The sequence below is a fragment of the Marmota flaviventris genome, chromosome 19 (assembly GCF_047511675.1).
Source record: "Marmota flaviventris isolate mMarFla1 chromosome 19, mMarFla1.hap1, whole genome shotgun sequence".
Classification (NCBI taxonomy): Eukaryota; Metazoa; Chordata; class Mammalia; order Rodentia; family Sciuridae; genus Marmota; species Marmota flaviventris.
Genome location: NC_092516.1, coordinates 35,588,982 through 35,607,103, shown reverse-complemented (window position 1 = coordinate 35,607,103; position 18,122 = coordinate 35,588,982). Strand labels below are relative to the sequence as shown.

Sequence of the window (18,122 nt, the reverse complement as noted above, 5' to 3'; positions counted from 1 at the left end):
AGGGGCCTGGGATGCAGCTCAGCGGTCGGACACTTGCCTAGCATGTGTGGACTGTGAGTTCAATCCCCGGCACCACACGAAACACAACAGAAATAACTGCATTTGGCCAATGAGGCCATCAAAGGCCACAAATGCCTCAGCAATGGACCTGCAAATGGAGGTGGGAGGAGGGAGCGGCCCTGGGAGAAACTGCTTCTCAAATGAAAATCCCACAGAAGAAACGTGTTTCCAAAAACAACAACAACAAAAAAGACAATAGGATTTTGAAAAAGTGTACCTTAAACTTGAGCCAACCCAAATCCCAAATTTAATCCGCAAAACAGAAAGTATTATTTGGAACAAAATGGTCTTGTTTTAGCGCCATGGCTTAGTCTTTACCAAGAGACAGTTTGTATGATGATGTATTAAAATAAAAAATGGCCACCAAGACTGAGTGGACTGTGATCACACAACACCACCTGCTTAACTGGGAGGTGCCCCTGAGAGGTGCTCTTCAGCACAGAGGCACTGGCTGGCCCACCCTGGGATCTGGACTTCTTTTAGGAACTTACAGCATGACTTGTCCCTCCCAATAACTTCTAAAGACTCCTCACCAGCGTGCTAGAGGTCACCTCCCCAGGCTTATTCTTATTCCTTCTCCTTGAGAAAATGTTAAATTAGTTCCAACTAAACTCAGTGTCACTTTGAGGAGAATCAAAATTCAAGGCCACAGCCACGTGCCACAGGCTGCACCCTCAGCCAGGCGAGGGGGCACTTGGGGATAGTCAGCGATGCCTTAGGGGACGCAGTAGCAGGAGCCGCCCTCCCTGAGCCTCCGCCTGACAGGCCAGCTCTGAGGCCCGTGGCCCAGGCCCGGGCAGCAGCGTCTGCAGCCAGCACAGCTGAGACGAAGCAGCGGCTCCCATTACCTCTGGCTTCGCCGCCCAGGTCCAGCACGGCCGCACCCGTCGTGTCATGGGAGCCCCCTGCTGAGCCCTGGCTGGCGAGGATGTAGCCATTGGCTGAGCTGGCGGAGGTGGTGACCACCCTGACCATGGTGACGGTGGGGGCTTGCTGCACGACGTGGATCGCGTGGCCCGAGGGCTGCTGTGAGGTCACTATGGAAGCTGGCATGTAGGCAACGGGCTTGGCCACTAAGTTGGACGGTCGGGGAGGCACAGCCATGATCACTGGCTGCGCGCTGACAGGGGAGCCTGCAGGGAGCAGAGGGAGAGAGGACGTGACCCTGCTGGCCCTGTTCAGGGCTGTCGTGCCAGGAAAGGACAAGACCGGGCCTCACCGGGTGCACTTTGGGAACACCGATATTCAGGAACAGAGGCCGACTTGGACCCCAGGTCAGGGTCGTGTGGAATGGGGGAGCCCTCCCGAGATAGGCACTCTGGAGTCTGCAGGCCACTGGAACGAGGGGACATCAGCCCAGGGTGAGTGGGTGAAGCCGGAGCACTCCTGAAAAAGGAAAAAGAGAAAGGACCAGGGTGGTAAGTGACATGTCACAGAACCACTAGGACCTGGAAGGTGCCACACACCACAGCGTCCCTCCACCCCCCACTTCAGGCTTCCGAGGCACCTCTCTGTCCCTGAGGCATGTCCAACTCTGTCACCTGGTGATATAGCCCTAGCTCCACTCAGTGGGGGTTGAGTGTCGGGTGCTCCCTTAACCAGGGGCAAGGCGTTACCTATGGCTCCCAGCAGTGCCACAGTCAACAGCATTTGTCTCCTGAAAGGTACCAGAATCCTTAAGAGTGGCTCGGCTTCGGTGTCAAAAGACATAGCTCCCGTTGGACGGCTGGCACAACAATTTGCCTGAGAACCACATCTGTAGGCCCCAGACCAGAAATGGGAGCTGGGGCCCGGGGCGGCCTGTCACAGAATCGAGTCTGAAACAGAAGCCTGCGTGGAGCGCCTGAGGCTGATGCTCATCTTGGAAGCCCTCCATCCCCTGCCCAGCCCGGAGCCACTCATCTGACAGGTAAGCGTGGGAACAGCTGCCAGCCCATCAAGGGGCAGTCTGCTTCTCCAGACTGAGCATGGCCAGGAACGAGTTGGGCAGGAAAGGTCTTCACCTTCCAGGCAGGTGGCCAGGCAGGTGCCAGCGACCAGCAAGAAGGCCCACCTGACAGCCTGTCAGTCACAGTACCCACTCGATTAACAGCGGAATTGCTTTTGAGCTCACAAGCCTTTCTCATCTGCTCCTTCAAAGGTCTGCACCATGGAGAAGGAGAGCAGCTGGCTGTGCTTGGGACCCCTCAATTCCCTGGCAGAAAGCTCGGGTTCACAGGCACTGACAGGTACCTGTCTTCAGTGCATCACACACTTCCGCTTCTAAGAGCTAACACATTCGAGGAGCAGTCAACAATCTACTGATAAATGGAGTGATGAGTCCAGAAGTTCAGTGGTCCTGAGACTGTCTCAAGAAAAGGTGGAGTTTTGTGGTGTCTAGAACAATCTGTGACCCTCTACACCTGGAGAAGTCAGCTTTCCTAAGCGCTCAAGGACAGCAGGGGGCTTACCGTGAGGACAGAGGCCCGAAGGGGGTGCGGAAGCAGGAGACACCCCTCTGTCTCCGTTTTCGGAACGCCTGTTCCACAAGCTTGGCTTCTGAGGCAGGGTCTATTCGCCAGAAGGAGCCCTTCCCAGGTTCCTCCTGGGAGCGCGGGACTTTGATAAAGTAACGGTTCAGAGAGAGGTTGTGCCGGATAGAATTCTGCAGGGAAGCAGGGACAGTCACTGGTCACTAGCATGTCAGAGCACAGATCCCACTGCCCCGAATCTGCACGTAAAAAGCTGCAAGACCAGAGGTGACAGGCATGGATGGCCTGCCCTATGGCTGCCTGGTGACTGTGTCTCATGGGGGACATCCAAGGGTCCAGGGCAGCTTTTCCTATCCAAATTCCACTCAGGTAAAACCCGTCACTGTTCTTTGCAGGAAAAGCAAAACGGAGAGACAAGCCACATGCAGGAGCATGTCTGCCACCCGGACCTGACTGGGCCTCCGGGGTTCAGAGCTGGTCTTGAGCAGAGCAGCAGATGGGAAATAGCAACCAGGAAAACACAAAGGCAGGACACGGGTCGGTTATGCCTGCTGCAGAGCCCGACCTCCACGAGCAAGACTACAACCAGCACATGACATGACGTGCACAGTGTCCTTCCAAGACGACACAGGACCCCCATGGGGTAAGCATAAGAGCACAAAGGTGTGGAGAAAGTAACAAGATGCCGGCTGAACCGCGGTGGCGCTGCACAGGGATGTCCCCGAGGCTGCCATGCGGCATCCCGGAGGGCACCTGTGAATGGCTGGGTCCTCGGTCCCCTGCCTCACCTGCCAGCCCTTGTCGGCCGTCCTGTAGTAAGGGTAATGCTTGGTGATGTGGGCGTAGATGCCACTTAGTGTCAGCTGCCGGTCCTGGGCGGAGGAGATGGCCTGTACAATGAGCTGAGCGTACGAGTAGGGCGGCTTCGACTCGTCCTGTGAGCAGACCACGGGGTTACCTGGAGAAGGGCAGGGTCCACCCGCCGTGTCTCCTGCTCCTCATCAAGCCACCCCAGCCGGCGCTACGCTCAGCCGCTTGTGCCCCATGGGAGGAGAAATTAGGTTTTTATCCTGATTTAAGTTTGAAGTTTCTTACCTGCTCAACATATCAAGTCAGTTATCAGATGGAAAGAACCAAGACACAACATTATAAGAAAAAAAATATGTCATTCTTCTCAATGTCATTGTCAGTCAAACTCTGAAATCATTTTGTCAGTAGGAGACGGGTATAGGGAGGAGCAGGGTGCACGAACCCAAGTTATCACCAGTGGCCAAGTGCATCATGGGGCAGTGCCTCCTGTGCAACCACGTGCTACACCCTGGAGTGCCTGGCTTGTGTCACTCAGGAGCCTCTATCGCCCATTCCCGGTCACTCTGCACATATGAGGCTCAGACCTTGGGGCTGTCCCCGCCAGACGTGTCTGCCTGCTGCTCTGAGGCGGCCTTCGCTGCAAACTCTGCGGCTAGCTGCAAGTCCGAGGTCACATTCTGGACGAACCGGTAGCCAGAGGACCCAGCTCCACGTGGACTGGCTGGGCAGGAGTTGGGGACACTGAAGGGAGGAAAGGACACACTGTGAGTTCACAACCCAGGGAAGGAGGAATCTGGGCAGGACATGGTTTCAGGACCATCCTGGATGGGGTGACAGAACTCACTCTTCTCCTGGAAGTCCCATTACACCACACAATGCTCTCCAAAACAGTGAAGCAGAGAGCCACGCAGTGTTGAAGACAGGACCCTGGAGTGGCAATCCTGTCTTACCCCAGCAGAAAGCTCTGCTCCAAGGCCAGGCTACCTCAAGTCCTGAGCCTGCAGACAGGTCCAGCCTTGCCCAGCAGGGCCCAGGGCGCAGCCTCAGCCCCAGGCAGGAGGAAGACTGAGCTCATGTCTGTGGGAGCCACGGGCTTGTGCTAAGGTGTCCACAAGATGGCACCCCAAGAAAAGGTTCGGGGTTGAGACTGCCAGTTATACATGCAAATAGGGGGACCAACCTGTGTGGGAGGCGCCAGGGCCTGGGAAGTGGGACAGTCAGACATCACTTTCCTATGCACATAAATGCATCACAGCGAAACTCCACACGACATACAACCACAAGAATGGGGTCCTAATTAGCATAAGTCAGACTCCACGTAAGTATAGCATGTCAAAATACACACTACCGTCACGTGTGCCTAAAGAGAACCAAAAATAAATAGATCAAGCTTGTACACAAACAATAATATGGAATATGTTAACAGGGGGCTATTCATAATAACCAAAAGATGAAAATAACTTAAATGTCCATTAACAGTGAATTGATAATAAAATGTGGTCTGCCCATTGGAAAAAAAACAAAACAGGGAGCACCAAGGGTGGCTGAAGCAGGGCACACCAGGTCTCCCAGGCCAGCCCAGCTCAGCCTGGTCTCCTGCACCCTGCGGCCCCTTCCTCCTGGGTGGGAGCAACAACCCTCAGCTAGACATGACACCACGGGAGTGGGCTGCGCAGGGCCTGAGCAGCCCTGTCCTCCACGTGTGTCACGACGACACCAAGGTCTGGCTCCCTGGACCCACAGTGGCCTGCGCTGCTCTCAGTGCTGTGCTGTGGCCTCCTCCCCTGGTTGACTGGGGCAGGCTCTGCCGATCACACCACATCAACATTTGGATTCTGAAAACAATTTCTTTTCCAAACCTTTGAGAGAAAACTAACTGAATATGGCAAGTGGGTGTAGCAGCCCAGATCAGAAGTGTTCCTAGTCCTCGTCCTGCTCACTTGGGGCCCTGCCTTACTGTCCCAGCAACACGGGCAGACCTGTGATGCCACCCCACCCAGGGCCTGTGATGGCAGGAGGCCAGGCCCGGGAGGGGATGCACCTCCAATGCCCTTCAGGCACCCAGAGCCCTCTCCAGGGGACCTGCCCTGTGCTTGGCTCCTTTGTCCTAGAAGCTGCCAGAATGTCCCCTCCCCAGCTATCCAAACAAATGTCACCACTCATTCCAGACATTGTCTCTGGGGGTACCCTCCTGCACACCGGAGCCCCTCAGGCCTCAGGCGGGGTGCCCATGGGTCACCTGTCTTGGCTGGAAGCCACCCCCATATACCAGGGGCTCAAGAAATGCTTGCTGGATGAAGGAAGGACGGACGGGGAAATGCCCACACTGACTCGGGAGAATTCGATTCTGGTCATCACCTCTGCAGTTATGAGGACTCTAATTGGAGAATTCTTACTCTCTGCCCACCTGTGTCACCAAATTTGATAGAGACAGGCCAACTCTGTGCATGTAGAGACTCTTCTCAGGTGGTGTGTCCCGCCCTCCAGCCCCTGGCAACGAAGTGGCTTAAAGCCTTGGTCACACGGAGATTGACCACCACAAATGAGCTTGTGAGAGGGAGAAACGAAAATAAAGCCTTTCCTGAATTCAACTCTGAACCTGAACTCCTAAACCTAGCACGCAGGTGAGGCAAGGACTTCACCAGAAACGGCGTCCAAGACCAGGATTTCTTCACGATTCCACCAGAGGCAGCACAGGGTGGGCCCAAGGGGACTGTGACGTGGTGGTGCTGGGTGGCTGCTGGGGATTTCCTGGATGCTCCCTGGGACTGGAGCACACGAGACCAAGAGGTGCCACCCAGAAGCACACCTGCTTCAGGAGCCCCCGCCGCGGTTCCAGGGATGTTTCCTGAGCGATGGTGGAAAGTGCACCCCACACCCACAAGGCGAAGCCAGAAGCATCGAGGTTGATGGAGGTGACCCATGGCCTTGGCCAAGTTCGGCTCAAAACGAGGATGGCAAGGGGGTCTCCTGGCTGCTGTGTCTGCTTGGTGCCGCAAGCCCTCCTAAGAGTGGCCGCGTCCAGTTGCCACGACACCCAGCGGTTTCTCCTTAGTGCCTGGTAGGGGACGGGTGAGGTGTCTGTTCAGGCCTTCCTGCCCTCCAAGCAGCTCCTGTCTCAATGCGTCCATTCAGCCGCCCTCTCCAGAGGGTTGTGCCTGGAACCGCCACCCTGACACAAGGGCCACACCCAGGGGGAGGCGAAGAGATGCCACAGGGCCTGGAAAAACCCAGGGCTGGGCAACTCTGGACTTGAGGAGGGGCTGGAACACAAGGCCCCAGCTGAGAGGGCTTTGGAGCTTGGGAACGGGCTGCTGGCCTAGGGGCTACCAGGGAGGATGACCAGGGTGTGCAGGTCTACACCAGGAGTCCCGTCTTGCTCCACCAAAAAACTCGGACAGCAATTGAAGGGAAAAAAAATCTGAACAATCTCTTGAGGGGCCGATGGTCTCAGCTCTGCCTGGATGCCAGGCGTCATTCCAGGAAAGACAGACGCACTGTGCCCTGGGGAGGAGTCCAGGGACATGCCCTACCGCCCCCGCTGCCTGGAGGAGGGAGTCTACGTTCTGCATGGGGTGAAGGAGCTGGGCTGAGCAGGACCCAGACCAAACCACTGTGTGGAACAAATGCCCATCGTCCTGGCTTCCGATGCAGCCGGGGCTGGAGGACAGGCTCCGGACAGCCGCAGCTCACCCTCTTCCCTTTTATGGAAAACAATTCCTAAGTCACATTTCCGCTTCAGGCAGGGAAGATGGGAGGCCCTGAGCGTGCTCCCCAGGGCTGGCCTGGCCTGGCAACAGCCTGTGCTGGCCAGGACACCCCATGCTGGCCCCATGACAGCCAGGGCCACACCCTGGAGCCAGGTCTGGAAGCTGCTCTGGTGGCCGCCCAAGGGACGCCTGGCAACACCACATTTCTGCGTCCAGGGCACTGGACAGGCTATCGGCCGGATGGCCCTCAGTCTCACTGCAGTAAGAATTCAAGTCGAGGAAAAGAAATCTGACAGACAGACGGCCAGACACCCCGGGCAGCCTGCTGAAACCAGGATAGGCCTTCTCCAGGCACAGAGCTGCCGACCTCCAGAAGGCCCCGACAGCTGGCTCTGCCGGAGAGCGCAAACGGGACCCCGAGAGGGCCAGGGACCCCTCACCACTGTCCCCCAGTGCTGGTCCCTGAAGTCAAAGCACAGACCTAGGACTGCCTGGGGCCGGAGGGCAGCTGTGCAGAAGCAGAGATGGCTACAGTGTGAGAAGTCCATGGGCCCCTGGCGATCCCTGGGCCCCAGAACCCAGGTGAGACAAGGGTCGAGTCCATGCCCTAAATGTCTGCTGGGCTGGGGAGGCTGCAGGAAGCTCTGTGTCCTCTGCCCCTGAGGCAGCCCCTGCAGCACCCTTGGGAGGCTCCCTGGGGGAGGAGGCCGGTCCACCAGCAGAGCCCACTTAAGGCCCGGTCCAAGTCCTGGTCCCCACCACCTTGTTCCTGAGCCTAAAGGCTACCAAGGTGCACATGTCTTCAGACAAGCTTCCACCAGGCAGGGGCCACGCAGAACAGAACAAGGAGGAGGGGACACGGGCGAGACCGCCACATGCCAGGGAGAAGACAAAACGACAGAACAAGACACGGCGAGTCTTCTCAGGGGGAAGAGATGCCGTAGGCAGGAGCTGGCAAGGACGGCATGAAAAGCATATCCTAGAAGAAAAGGCTCCTAAAAATCAAACAAACAAAAACCAACAAAGGGGGCAGGAGAGGGAGAGTGGAGAAGGTCCTGTCAACCAGAACAAGAGCCAAGAGGGGACAGAGGAAGGAATGGAGGGGACCTGGGGATGCCCCTGGGTACAGAGGACAAGAAGGTGGAGCATGGCCTTGCGAGCCCTAAGATGATGTCCTGGAGTCTAGGAAGCACGTCCTCAGCCTGAAAGGACCCCACTGCATGTCTGGCCAGGGGATGGAAAAGAACCTCCCAACCCCAGGCGGGGGAAAGCATCCAGAACCAGACAGCATCCAGCTTCTTACCGTCAACACTCAAAGCCAGAAAAAGGCTTTAAATTCAGAGGGAGAGAGGTTTCCAACCTAGATTTCTCTACCCAGTAAAACCATCCAAACAGGGGAATGAAAAATAACAATCATTTCCAGGCAGGGAAGATTTTTTTTTAAAATGTCCCTCTCCTGGACCCTTTCCCAGGAAGCGAATGAAGGATGTTTCCCAATAAACAAAGGAGCAAATCAGGAAAGAGGAAGCCACCCCTTGAGTCAGGGAATACCAGTCCGTGGGAATTCCCCAGAATGACAGAGAAGATGATCCTGGGGTCAGGGGCCCCAGACCCAGGTCCCGATTAGAGGCGGCAGGAAGGCCTCACAGCGAGACTCATGCACACCCAGCAGAGAGCACAGGAAGTGCCACACTAGGTACACAGAGGACCAGCCAAACAGAAAAGCGGAATTATGAACTCCAAGGAGGGGGAAACAAGGCGAAAGAACAGGAAGGAAATGGCTGGGCATGATGATGACAACACAGCTGTAATAAAGAAATGTCAATTCCAGTGGAACTGAAGAGTAACGCAGCTTTACTGGGAGGCTGGGGAGGGACGGCGACATCCTTGATCTTCACACAGGAAGTCCAATGTGACACCTAAAGCTGAAAACCCCAGGGACAACCACAAGACGAGTCAAGAGGGACAGGAATAATCTCTGGGGGGTGTCCCGGGGAGGGTTTCATTTTTTAAAATGTCCACATTATATAATGTACATGTAATGCTTCTAAATCTTTAAAAAAAAAAAAAAAGAAAAAAGAAAAATATACAGAAAGGACATTTTCAGAGAAAAAAATTGTTAGGACCTACCGATAAGAATGCCCGAGATTCCTTAAGATAAGTGAATGAAATGCCATAAAATCCTGAGACGCTACCTTAGAGGACTGACTAGTCTCTGGAATGCCTTTTGCCCCAGTGAAAAACACCAGCTAGCCCCCAGCTGTTAGCTATTCTCAGACAGGCTTAAGACCCAGACCCGCGCACATGCTCAGGCTAAGGATCAGTCCCAGATTCTGTGACTCTGGGCAGGGGCCGGCCTCCCGGGCCTCCAGCAGCCCTGTGCCCTACAGAGGCTCCTGCTTCCCAGGAGTGCAAAATTTGGGACAGGCTTCCACTGCGCAGCATGTGCCCCCACAAAAGCACACAGCAGGCCTACCACACAAAGGCCAGACATGGCCCCTGAAAGGTTCCTGCGGTGATCACAGGAGAACTGGGGACGTCCCCACTAACCCCACTCAATTATTCCAGCAGTTAAGAGCCAAAAATACCTCTGCAAAGGAGGGAAAAATAAAAGGAACACAGAAGACAGGGTCCCAACCTCTCAGTGTGGAGGAACCCACTTTATTTTCCTCAAGTTTTTAGATGGGGAAGGGGACAACATGGGCTGGGGCTGGTGAGGCCTGCAGGTACAGGCAGGAAACAGGAAGCTGGAGCCTCATGATCTACAAGTGCCAAGGCTCCCAGGCCAGCCAGGCTGGGTCCCTGCTGTGACCACCCAATGTTTGTACGCATTGTTCTTACGGCCAACACTGGACATGCAGGAGGAGTTGCAGCTAGAAACTAGAGCAGGACGAGTCATTTTGAAGGAAGGACCCACAGTTACCAGAAAAACAAAGAGTCCAGGAGTCTCCTTCTCCACAGGCCCCATCCCAGACCTGCAGTGGACACCTGAGACCTGGGACGGCACCCAGCCCATGAGAACCTTGCTGTGCCCCCTCCACAAGTGTGGGAAATGTTCCTCTTTTCACCTAAAGGAAGCACCCAATAGCCTGTCTTGGGCCTGCCCCATTCGCAGACGACTCTGGCACTGGGACCTGCCTGGAGCCCAGCGCGCCCCACTGTGGTGCCCTGGCTGAGTGGGTGGGTGGCACACTGCTCGGACACATGGGACAGAGGTACAGGCCCCAGGTTGGCACTACTCAGAATGATGATGTGCAGTTTAAAATTCCACTTCTGGAATTTTCCACTGAGTATTTTCAGAATGAACCTGACTTCATTGGGTAACCGAAACCAAGGAAAGTGAAAGCAAGGATGGGGAACTACCGGGCTAACGGCCCTAAGACCCAGACGCACCCGGCAGGTCAGGTCAGGGTGACACACCTGGCGGCAGGGCGCAGCTTGGGCACGAGCACCATGATTTAAGGGGTTCAGACTCAAGCCACTTTTTATGTTATGTAATAAAACCTCCCCAGCGAGGCCCACACTGGGGCAATCCAGAGAGGCCCGGTAGAAGCAGTTTGTAGAACTGCTCTCTCCTCTCTCCCACCCCCACTTCCTTTGTCTCTTCATCCCCCATCCACTGCCTTTCCTCTTGTGTAAATCCAGAGGTTTTCTTAAAGTCTGAGGGCCATGGCTTAGACTGGCCTGTTTTTATAAGGCCTGGAAAATGATTAACCCATTCGCTCTTTCCTAAAAACACTTCTTTACAAGAAAAAGAAAAGTCAGAGTGCTGCTAAAAGTCGCAGAATTTATTTCAAAGAGCACTCATTCATTTTCTGGGCGCAGTCCTTCTGGGCAGGACAAACCCCCAAACCACGCCAGCGAACACACAACCACAGGCAGCACAGCCCACCTGGAGCAGGGAGCCCGCGGGCCGCCTGGGGCGGGGCCGGGGCCTGGGGCGGGGCCTGGGGCGGGGCCGGGGCCTGGGGCGGGGGCGGGGCCGGACCCGGGGCGGAGCCGGGCCGCTGCTCAACTCGGGAAGGATCCCGCAGGCTGCGGCCACCGGGGACCAGTAGAGGCCGCCGGCTCGGGGCCAGCTGCGCCAGGGAGGAGCCGGCTCTGGAGGTCCTCCAGCGCAGCGGCGCGGCGGCCAATGGGGAAGCGCGAGGCGAAGACGCACCAAATTAGGAAAGTGCTGGAGCAGCGGCCCGCCCCGCCCCGCGGGACCTGGCGGGGAGAGCAGGGCAGGGCATGTTTGTAAACACGCGGGCTCCGCCCCCACAAAGAAACTCAAACTGAAAAGCACCCTGGCAAGCCAACCCCAAGGCCTGAGGTTTCTGAACTCTCAAGTGAATTCCAAAGCGCTAAGATAAACGGGTGTCAACAAAGGTCTTCTTGAAACACTAAAGGTCCACACACAGCAGAACCCAAGTCCCTAGTCTCACCAGGCGCCCAGGAACCCAGTCCCACACACCTGGTGGGAAACCTGGGGGCAGGGACAGGGGCCACTGACCCTTCCAGCTCCAACAGGAAGAGCAGGTTACACACAAACCCAGAGCTGCTTGAGCTGGGACTCTTGAGAAGCTCCAGCCAACCAGAGCTTCCCTGTGCCCATCACCACCGGCTCCAGAGAGACTACTCCACACCTGAGCCTTCACTCAACCTTCACCAGCTGGTGGCTATTTTTATTTGTGAAATAATTTTAGTAAGTCTGCTATGTACAAACCCAAACATTTCTCTTTCTGAAACAGCTTCTGTTCAGCTGGATTGTAAACTGATGACTAATAGCCCACACCAGTCCCAGGAGGAGGGGTGAGCTCACCCCTCAGGGGTCCCTAAGAGGCCGCATGGTCTGGCTTCCTGTGGACAGGGAAGGCCTTTGCTGCCTGCAGAATGCAATAGACACAGGCAGAATCAGCAGGTCTGAGCACCTGGAGGCAGGAGGAATGGTCTTGGCTTCCACTCCACCAGCTGATTTAAGGTGATACTGGATCAAGATTTAATTCCACATGTGGTTCCCAACAGCTCTGTTGAGATGCACCTCAACACCACACACTTTGCCCACTGAGTGTACAATACAGTGGTTTCAGGGAGTGACCACGCCACTATCTATGATTCCTGAACATGGTCCCATCCCACTCCCGGTGGACACCCCTCCCTTCACCCTGACCAGGCATCCACTGGCCCACGTCCTGCCTCTGCCCATGGCATGTCCTGACCCCTTCGACCAGTAAGAGTACCTCAGGTCTCTGCTTGGCCATGTAATTGCCTATTGTAGGGACAGGTCACACGTCTGCAGTGTCTACACTTTGGAGTCATCTATAGTGCTGCTGTGAACACAAGCTGAGTCACTGCATGGACGTGACAGTGCACTACTGAGTCACCTTTTTGGGAACTGCCAAACTGTCTCCACAGAGGCTGCCTGGGGTCTCAAGCTATAATTTTTTACCCGCATGGGAACTACACACACAAGTGAATGTGATAGCATGGTCACGACACTTGACAGCGAGCCCTGGGCTGACTGTCGGGACTGCACACAAGCCAGGTGTCTGAAGGGACAAAGGAGGTCAACGCAGAGTTCAGGGGCTGGAACAGGACCACTCCAGAAATATGAAATGGGGTTAAGAAAACACCAATCTCTCATGAAGCTCCAAGGACTAAGTCCTAATGCACAAGCATCGAATGTCCTTGTGTCAGGCAATTGTCACTTACCATCACTGACACCACAGAGAACTATTAGGGCTGGCTTTACAGATGGGGACATGCCTGAAGGTGCACAACCACTGACTACATGGCTGGGACCACACTCAGATCCCAGACTTGAACTCTGTGGTGGCCGCCTCCAGGGCCACCCCAAAGAGACTACCCCGTGCTGACTCTGGAAACAGGACAACTCCCATCAACTCCAACACAAGTGACTGGCCTCTGAAAAGAATTCCAAGGTAGAAACTCAGGAAGAATCAGGCGCCCACAGTGGAGTAACTGCTGGGGAATCCCACCCCCAGCGACTGCAGACAGAGGACTACTTGGGGTTCTCGCACAGGCCTGGAGAGGTGCGGCGTGCAGCCCAGAGGGACTGCCGAGTGAAGCTGGCCAGCAGGAAGGGGGTGCCGGGTCTGGGGGTTGGCACTGGCTGTCTCTGCAGAGTGGGTTTCGGCATGTGGTTCACAGCATCCCGAGAGGAACAACACCCCGTCACACCACTTCCAAACAATACCGGACACTGCCAGAGCCCCCGAGGGGCCACCTCTGCTGCCAATGCAGAGCAGAAGAAGCTGCGGGGCTGGCGGGAACCACGGCCACTGCACCCCACTGCACATGCACTGCACCTTCAGGCCCACTCCTGCGCAGCTGCGAGGGGAAGCCGCTGTATTTAAGGAGGCTGGTGATGGCACACCAAGACCTTTTAAAACTTACTAATCCTGGCCCTCGAGTCCACATCTTTGTAGCGTCCTGAATGAGGGGACAGGAGCACACGGAAGGGCCTGGGCTGGGTGCGAAGGCTGAAGGCTGTCCCCAGAAGCACTTGTGTGACTAAGGTGGGGCGACAATGGAAGCTCATATACACGGGTGCCCCAGAACCTGTCCCCAGGGCTTTACCTCTGTATCATATAATCTGACAACAATTAGTTATTTCAATCACTTCACAAAAAAATTCCACGAATGCAGTTTAGAAAAACAAAATTCCTCAACTCCTGGTAAGCAAATATTACTTTAGAATGTTTTCAAAGTGATATTGGCCAAATTGCATTGCCATATTGTGTGTGTGTACAGATATGTACCAACAAACCCCATCGTGATGTAGAATTAGTGCACCAAAAACAAATGTGGAAAGAAAAATGTTTTTAGTAAAAGAAAACAAAAACGTTTTCAATGTTGCTTTGTCTCCCTGCGCTTGCCCCCACAGAGCCTGGCAAGGCAGCGTCAGTCAAGCTGGGTGACAGGCGAGCTGGCAGAGACCTCTCCTTGCAGGAGCACTGACAGAGACCCCACCAAGTAGTCACCCGGCCTGCTGCCCACGCCGTGTTGGCAAGGAGTTCCACTTACCTGATGGTGCCGGTCGGGGAAGGGATGGGGCTGACCAGGCTTCGGAGATCCGGCTCCGGAATGTGGATCTTCAGCGGGGAGATCTGAGGGTAGAGTGGTCGGAGGGGAGACGCTGGAGCCTCCTCTTTATGGTACAGAGAAGTGAACTGGATCTTGATGGCTGTGCTGGGGAATCGGAACGTGCACCTGCAACAGGAGGAGAGCAGTGGATCAGGCTCAGGGCCCAGGAAGGAAGCCCTGTCCCAAAGGGGCCAGTCTCGGTCATCGCTGGCCATAGCCTGCAGCCCTCATGCTCGCTGCAGTCTACTCTGTGCCTAAGGTGGCACATTCATGCTTTCCTTAGGACACTTTGGAATATAAATGCGGGCTCATGCTGACATCAGCTCTGTGCGTGAACACAAGAGAGAGAAACCCCAAACACCATGATGCCACCGCTCTTGGGGCTTCCACACAGGCCCAGCCCCTTTATATCCACCAGGCAGCTGCCCAGGTGGGGTTCCTTCCCTACCACATGTGGAAAATAACTCAAAGGACGTGATGACATTTTGTAGAGATTTTATGGATATGACTCCCTGGGGCCACCGGGACGTATAAAACAAGTGTCTTGGGACGGAATAAGAGGTTCACCCTGTGCACACCTGGACTCTCTAGGAGTGAGACTCAGGGGCCCGGAGTTCACAGGGGCTCACAGCGCTCTCACCACCAGCCCTGGGTGGGAACCTGCGGCCCTGGTTTTCCTATAGGACATGGCCACGTGCAAACAAATCCAATCCTGGAGCCCAGGGAGGTGCCCCCAACACCCAAGACCACGCCCGCCCGTGTGCTCAGGTGAACGCGTGAGTGAAAATGCAAAGTTCACAGAACTCCTGCTTATCAAAGTCTGGGCACTGTTTACCCAGCACACCTTCTGATTTCTGAACTGAGAAGTTACTAACCAACAACTTGCTGACTGGCATGCCAGTTAAAAAAAAAAAAAAATAAGGCAGACTGGCCGTGCGGGACCAGCTATGCTGGCCCCTGGGACAACTCTCTAGAAGAGGCTCCTTGTTGAAAAGTGGACAGGAGGTGGCAAGCTGAGTATCACCCATCCTGCCTCCAGCACTTCACAGGGGCACCCCACCACGACAACCGTGAGACCACGGGTGGGGAGATACCTGCCACGCCAGTGCGGCTCCCAGTCTGCTCCTGACCCTGGATTTTACTCCGGAGCAACAGGGAATCTGCCCCAAATCCCACGCAGATGCAGACCTGGGCAGGCACCCTTCCCTCCAAGATCCTCCTGCTCTTAGCAAACAGTGTTCTAAAAACAAGACTTAAGAGAATGGTGCTCCAGGAGTCCACCCCTGCCCAGGGCCCTGCAGAGGAGGAGATGACTGGCCCCGCGTGCTCCCCACACCTTCCCTGGGAGGCCGCCTTCCCACACCAACAGGTGATGGGAACTTCAAACACCAGGCCAGGCTGGACTGGCTCTGGCCAGGGGAACTGGAGAGGGGGCATCAGCAGCAGCTGACTTCCCAGGGGTGCTGGGCAACAGGCCACCATGCTGATGTTCCCACATATAAAGCCCAAGGAAGGGGCTGCAGCTGCTGTCTGGAGTGAGAAGCATGCCGGGAAGCACTGCCCAGGAGCCTGGTGCTAAGGACAGGAGGGCTCTGCCTGCAGGCAGTCTGCTGCCCCATCTGCTCCCAAGTCCAACCTAAGGCACTTGATGTCATTTCCACTTTTGTTAGATTCCCCAGAGTGGTTTCCTCCATCAGCACTTGGGCAGAAGGGACCACCAGCCCTTGTTCTCAGATGCCTCTGAAGCCTACGGGCTCACCATCCAGAGGCCCAACAGTGTTGGCTCTGGGGAGCCAACATCTGCTCACAGCCAAGTCTGAGCACAGGCTACGTGTCCCCAAGTGCAGAAGGAAAAGACGCTGGAGTCAGGGGTCTGGCTGGGCCCCTGCCGATGAGCTGAGCAGATGAAGATGCGGCCCTCTGCGAATGACGGTGTGAAGGAGCAAACGCTTGTCCTGTGTGCCGGTGACTTACTGATGCCAAGCGGAAAGGCATGAGGACATGGGACGGTTCCCATAGACCCTGACTGTGTGCCTCCTTCTCGCATTCCATCCACTGTGGCCAAGCTGCCAAACCAACCCCGGTCCCCATTTGTCAGCAGGTCACAGTCCCATGCTTGAAGGTCCCTGCACTAACCAGGGACCCCAGGAACATGGAGGCCAACTAGAAGGAGGATATGGCTTCTGGCCCACGCCGAGGTCAGGGGCAGATAGGAATCTGTGAGAACGCAGCTTGGGGGTGAAGACCAGAGAGGGTCACGTCCCCAGAGGGGCTTTGGGCCGAGGGCCATCTGATTTCCAGGCCCCTCCCTCCACTTCCGGCCTTGAGTCTTGCTGGGCAGGAACCAGGGACAGATGCTAGAAGTGGGGTGCGCTGCTCGCGCAGAGCTGGCCATAGATGACTGCGACAGAACCTGTCCTGTCCTGTTTTTGTTTTGCTTTGCTTTTTAACCAACAGAACTGGAGGGTCTGGGGAGAAGAGACCACCTCTAAGCACAGTTCCAGTTCAAAAGCTAAGGTTGTACCTAGCATGCACACAGACTTAGCTCTTAGTAATGTGAGCTTTTCCAGGCCTGGGATGTTGGCAGGACACTAGTGGCCAAACCTCAGGCCGCCTGGAGCTGCTGGGTGCAGGACGACCCTTGTGGGGACCATGGCAGTGTTCCAGTGGAGCTAACAGCAGGCCTGTTCATGACATGGGCAGTCACAGCTACTTCAAATTCAGCTCCTGACTCACTCTTCCAAGACTGTCAAGGCAGGCAGTGACCTGGAGGGGCAGGCACCAAGTGCCCTCTGCTCCCTGCGGTCGCCCCGCTCTTCCCAGAGATGTTCTCATGGGTTCAGGGCCCGAGGCGAGTGCAGATGAGCTGCTTTGCAACTGAAGTCTCTTCTGGAAGGTATCACAGTCTTGCCTAGCCACATGGCTCCTGTCCTTCCCTGCTGGGGTCAGCCCACCCACTGAGGAAGGTTCCCACAAAGCAGGTGTCCCCGGGGGGCCAGGGAGAGTGCCTCTTAAAACATCCTCACTGATTGTCCTCAAGGCTGGGAGCAGAGCGTGGCCAGCATGCGGGCCCCGTGGGGGAACACCAGCGCTCAACACTTGGCTGAAAACCTCCACCCTGGATGACTGAGGGGCGGGTGGGGAGGCAGGTGGATCCCGTCCAAGGGTTCTGACAAGAGGCCTGGCCCTGAAGCTGCTGCCAGCCTGTCTGCTCCAGCCATGGCCCCTTGCCCATCCACTGGCGGCCAGCGGCTCCTGGACAGTGGGCAGACTGGAGCCGCCTTGGTGGGAGAAGACACTGCCATTGCATTCTGTGTGGGAGCTGTGGTCGGTCCTCGTCACAGCTCGACCACTGGGCCTCAGTGACATCAGGCAGGTCACTTCACTCTGGTCCTGGGAGTCAGGAAAGTAAGAGGCACCCACCTCACTCTCACTGATCTAAGGAGAAACAGCTCACCTCATTTTAGACACAAGGAAGTAAAGAGATGGCAGAGTGGAAGCTCCCGGGGAAGGTGTTAATAGCACCAAGTGCCCCCTCCCCGGGCTCCTCTTCCTCCCAGTGGAGAGGTGCTGGCTCTCTGTGGAAGCCTGGGCTGGGACTTGGACATAGGCAGCTGCAGGACACAAGGCTCTGTAGAGAAAACAGGACTGACACGCTCTGCAGGACCATGAGTCCCCACAGGCCCCCAGGAGCCAAGGCTCATGACAGACTTGAATAAACCTCATGGAAAAGACAAGGAAATAAAGCAAACCTCGGTGGCTCCGCCCAGGAGGCAGAGCAGGAAAATCGGTCATTCCACGAGGCAGCCGCGAAGAATCCCACACCTGGGAGAAGGGCCCACCCACAGAGCTGTGGCTGAGGGGACTGCTGTCCCCATGTCCTTCCACTGCAGAGGGCTGGCCACCTCAAGTCTGGCTTGCAAGCACCATGTTTAAGGCAGGGGCACCCCCCGCTGTGGCCTGGAGGGAGCACTGGGCACTT

The 18,122-nt window shown here is 56.0% G+C and overlaps 1 protein-coding gene across 1 annotated transcript in view; it reads right to left on the bottom strand.

Moving 5' to 3' along the window:
• Positions 1-18,122, bottom strand: part of Foxk1 (forkhead box K1) — a 55,296-nt gene that overhangs the window by 1,266 nt on the left and 35,908 nt on the right. The window contains exons 2-7 of the mRNA XM_027956217.2: positions 14,081-14,266; positions 3,926-4,082; positions 3,320-3,466; positions 2,511-2,704; positions 1,280-1,446; positions 909-1,193 (exon numbers count right to left, since the gene is read on the bottom strand). Coding sequence (XP_027812018.2) covers positions 909-1,193; positions 1,280-1,446; positions 2,511-2,704; positions 3,320-3,466; positions 3,926-4,082; positions 14,081-14,266 — 1,136 coding nt within the window. The remainder of the gene's footprint in view (positions 1-908; positions 1,194-1,279; positions 1,447-2,510; positions 2,705-3,319; positions 3,467-3,925; positions 4,083-14,080; positions 14,267-18,122) is intronic.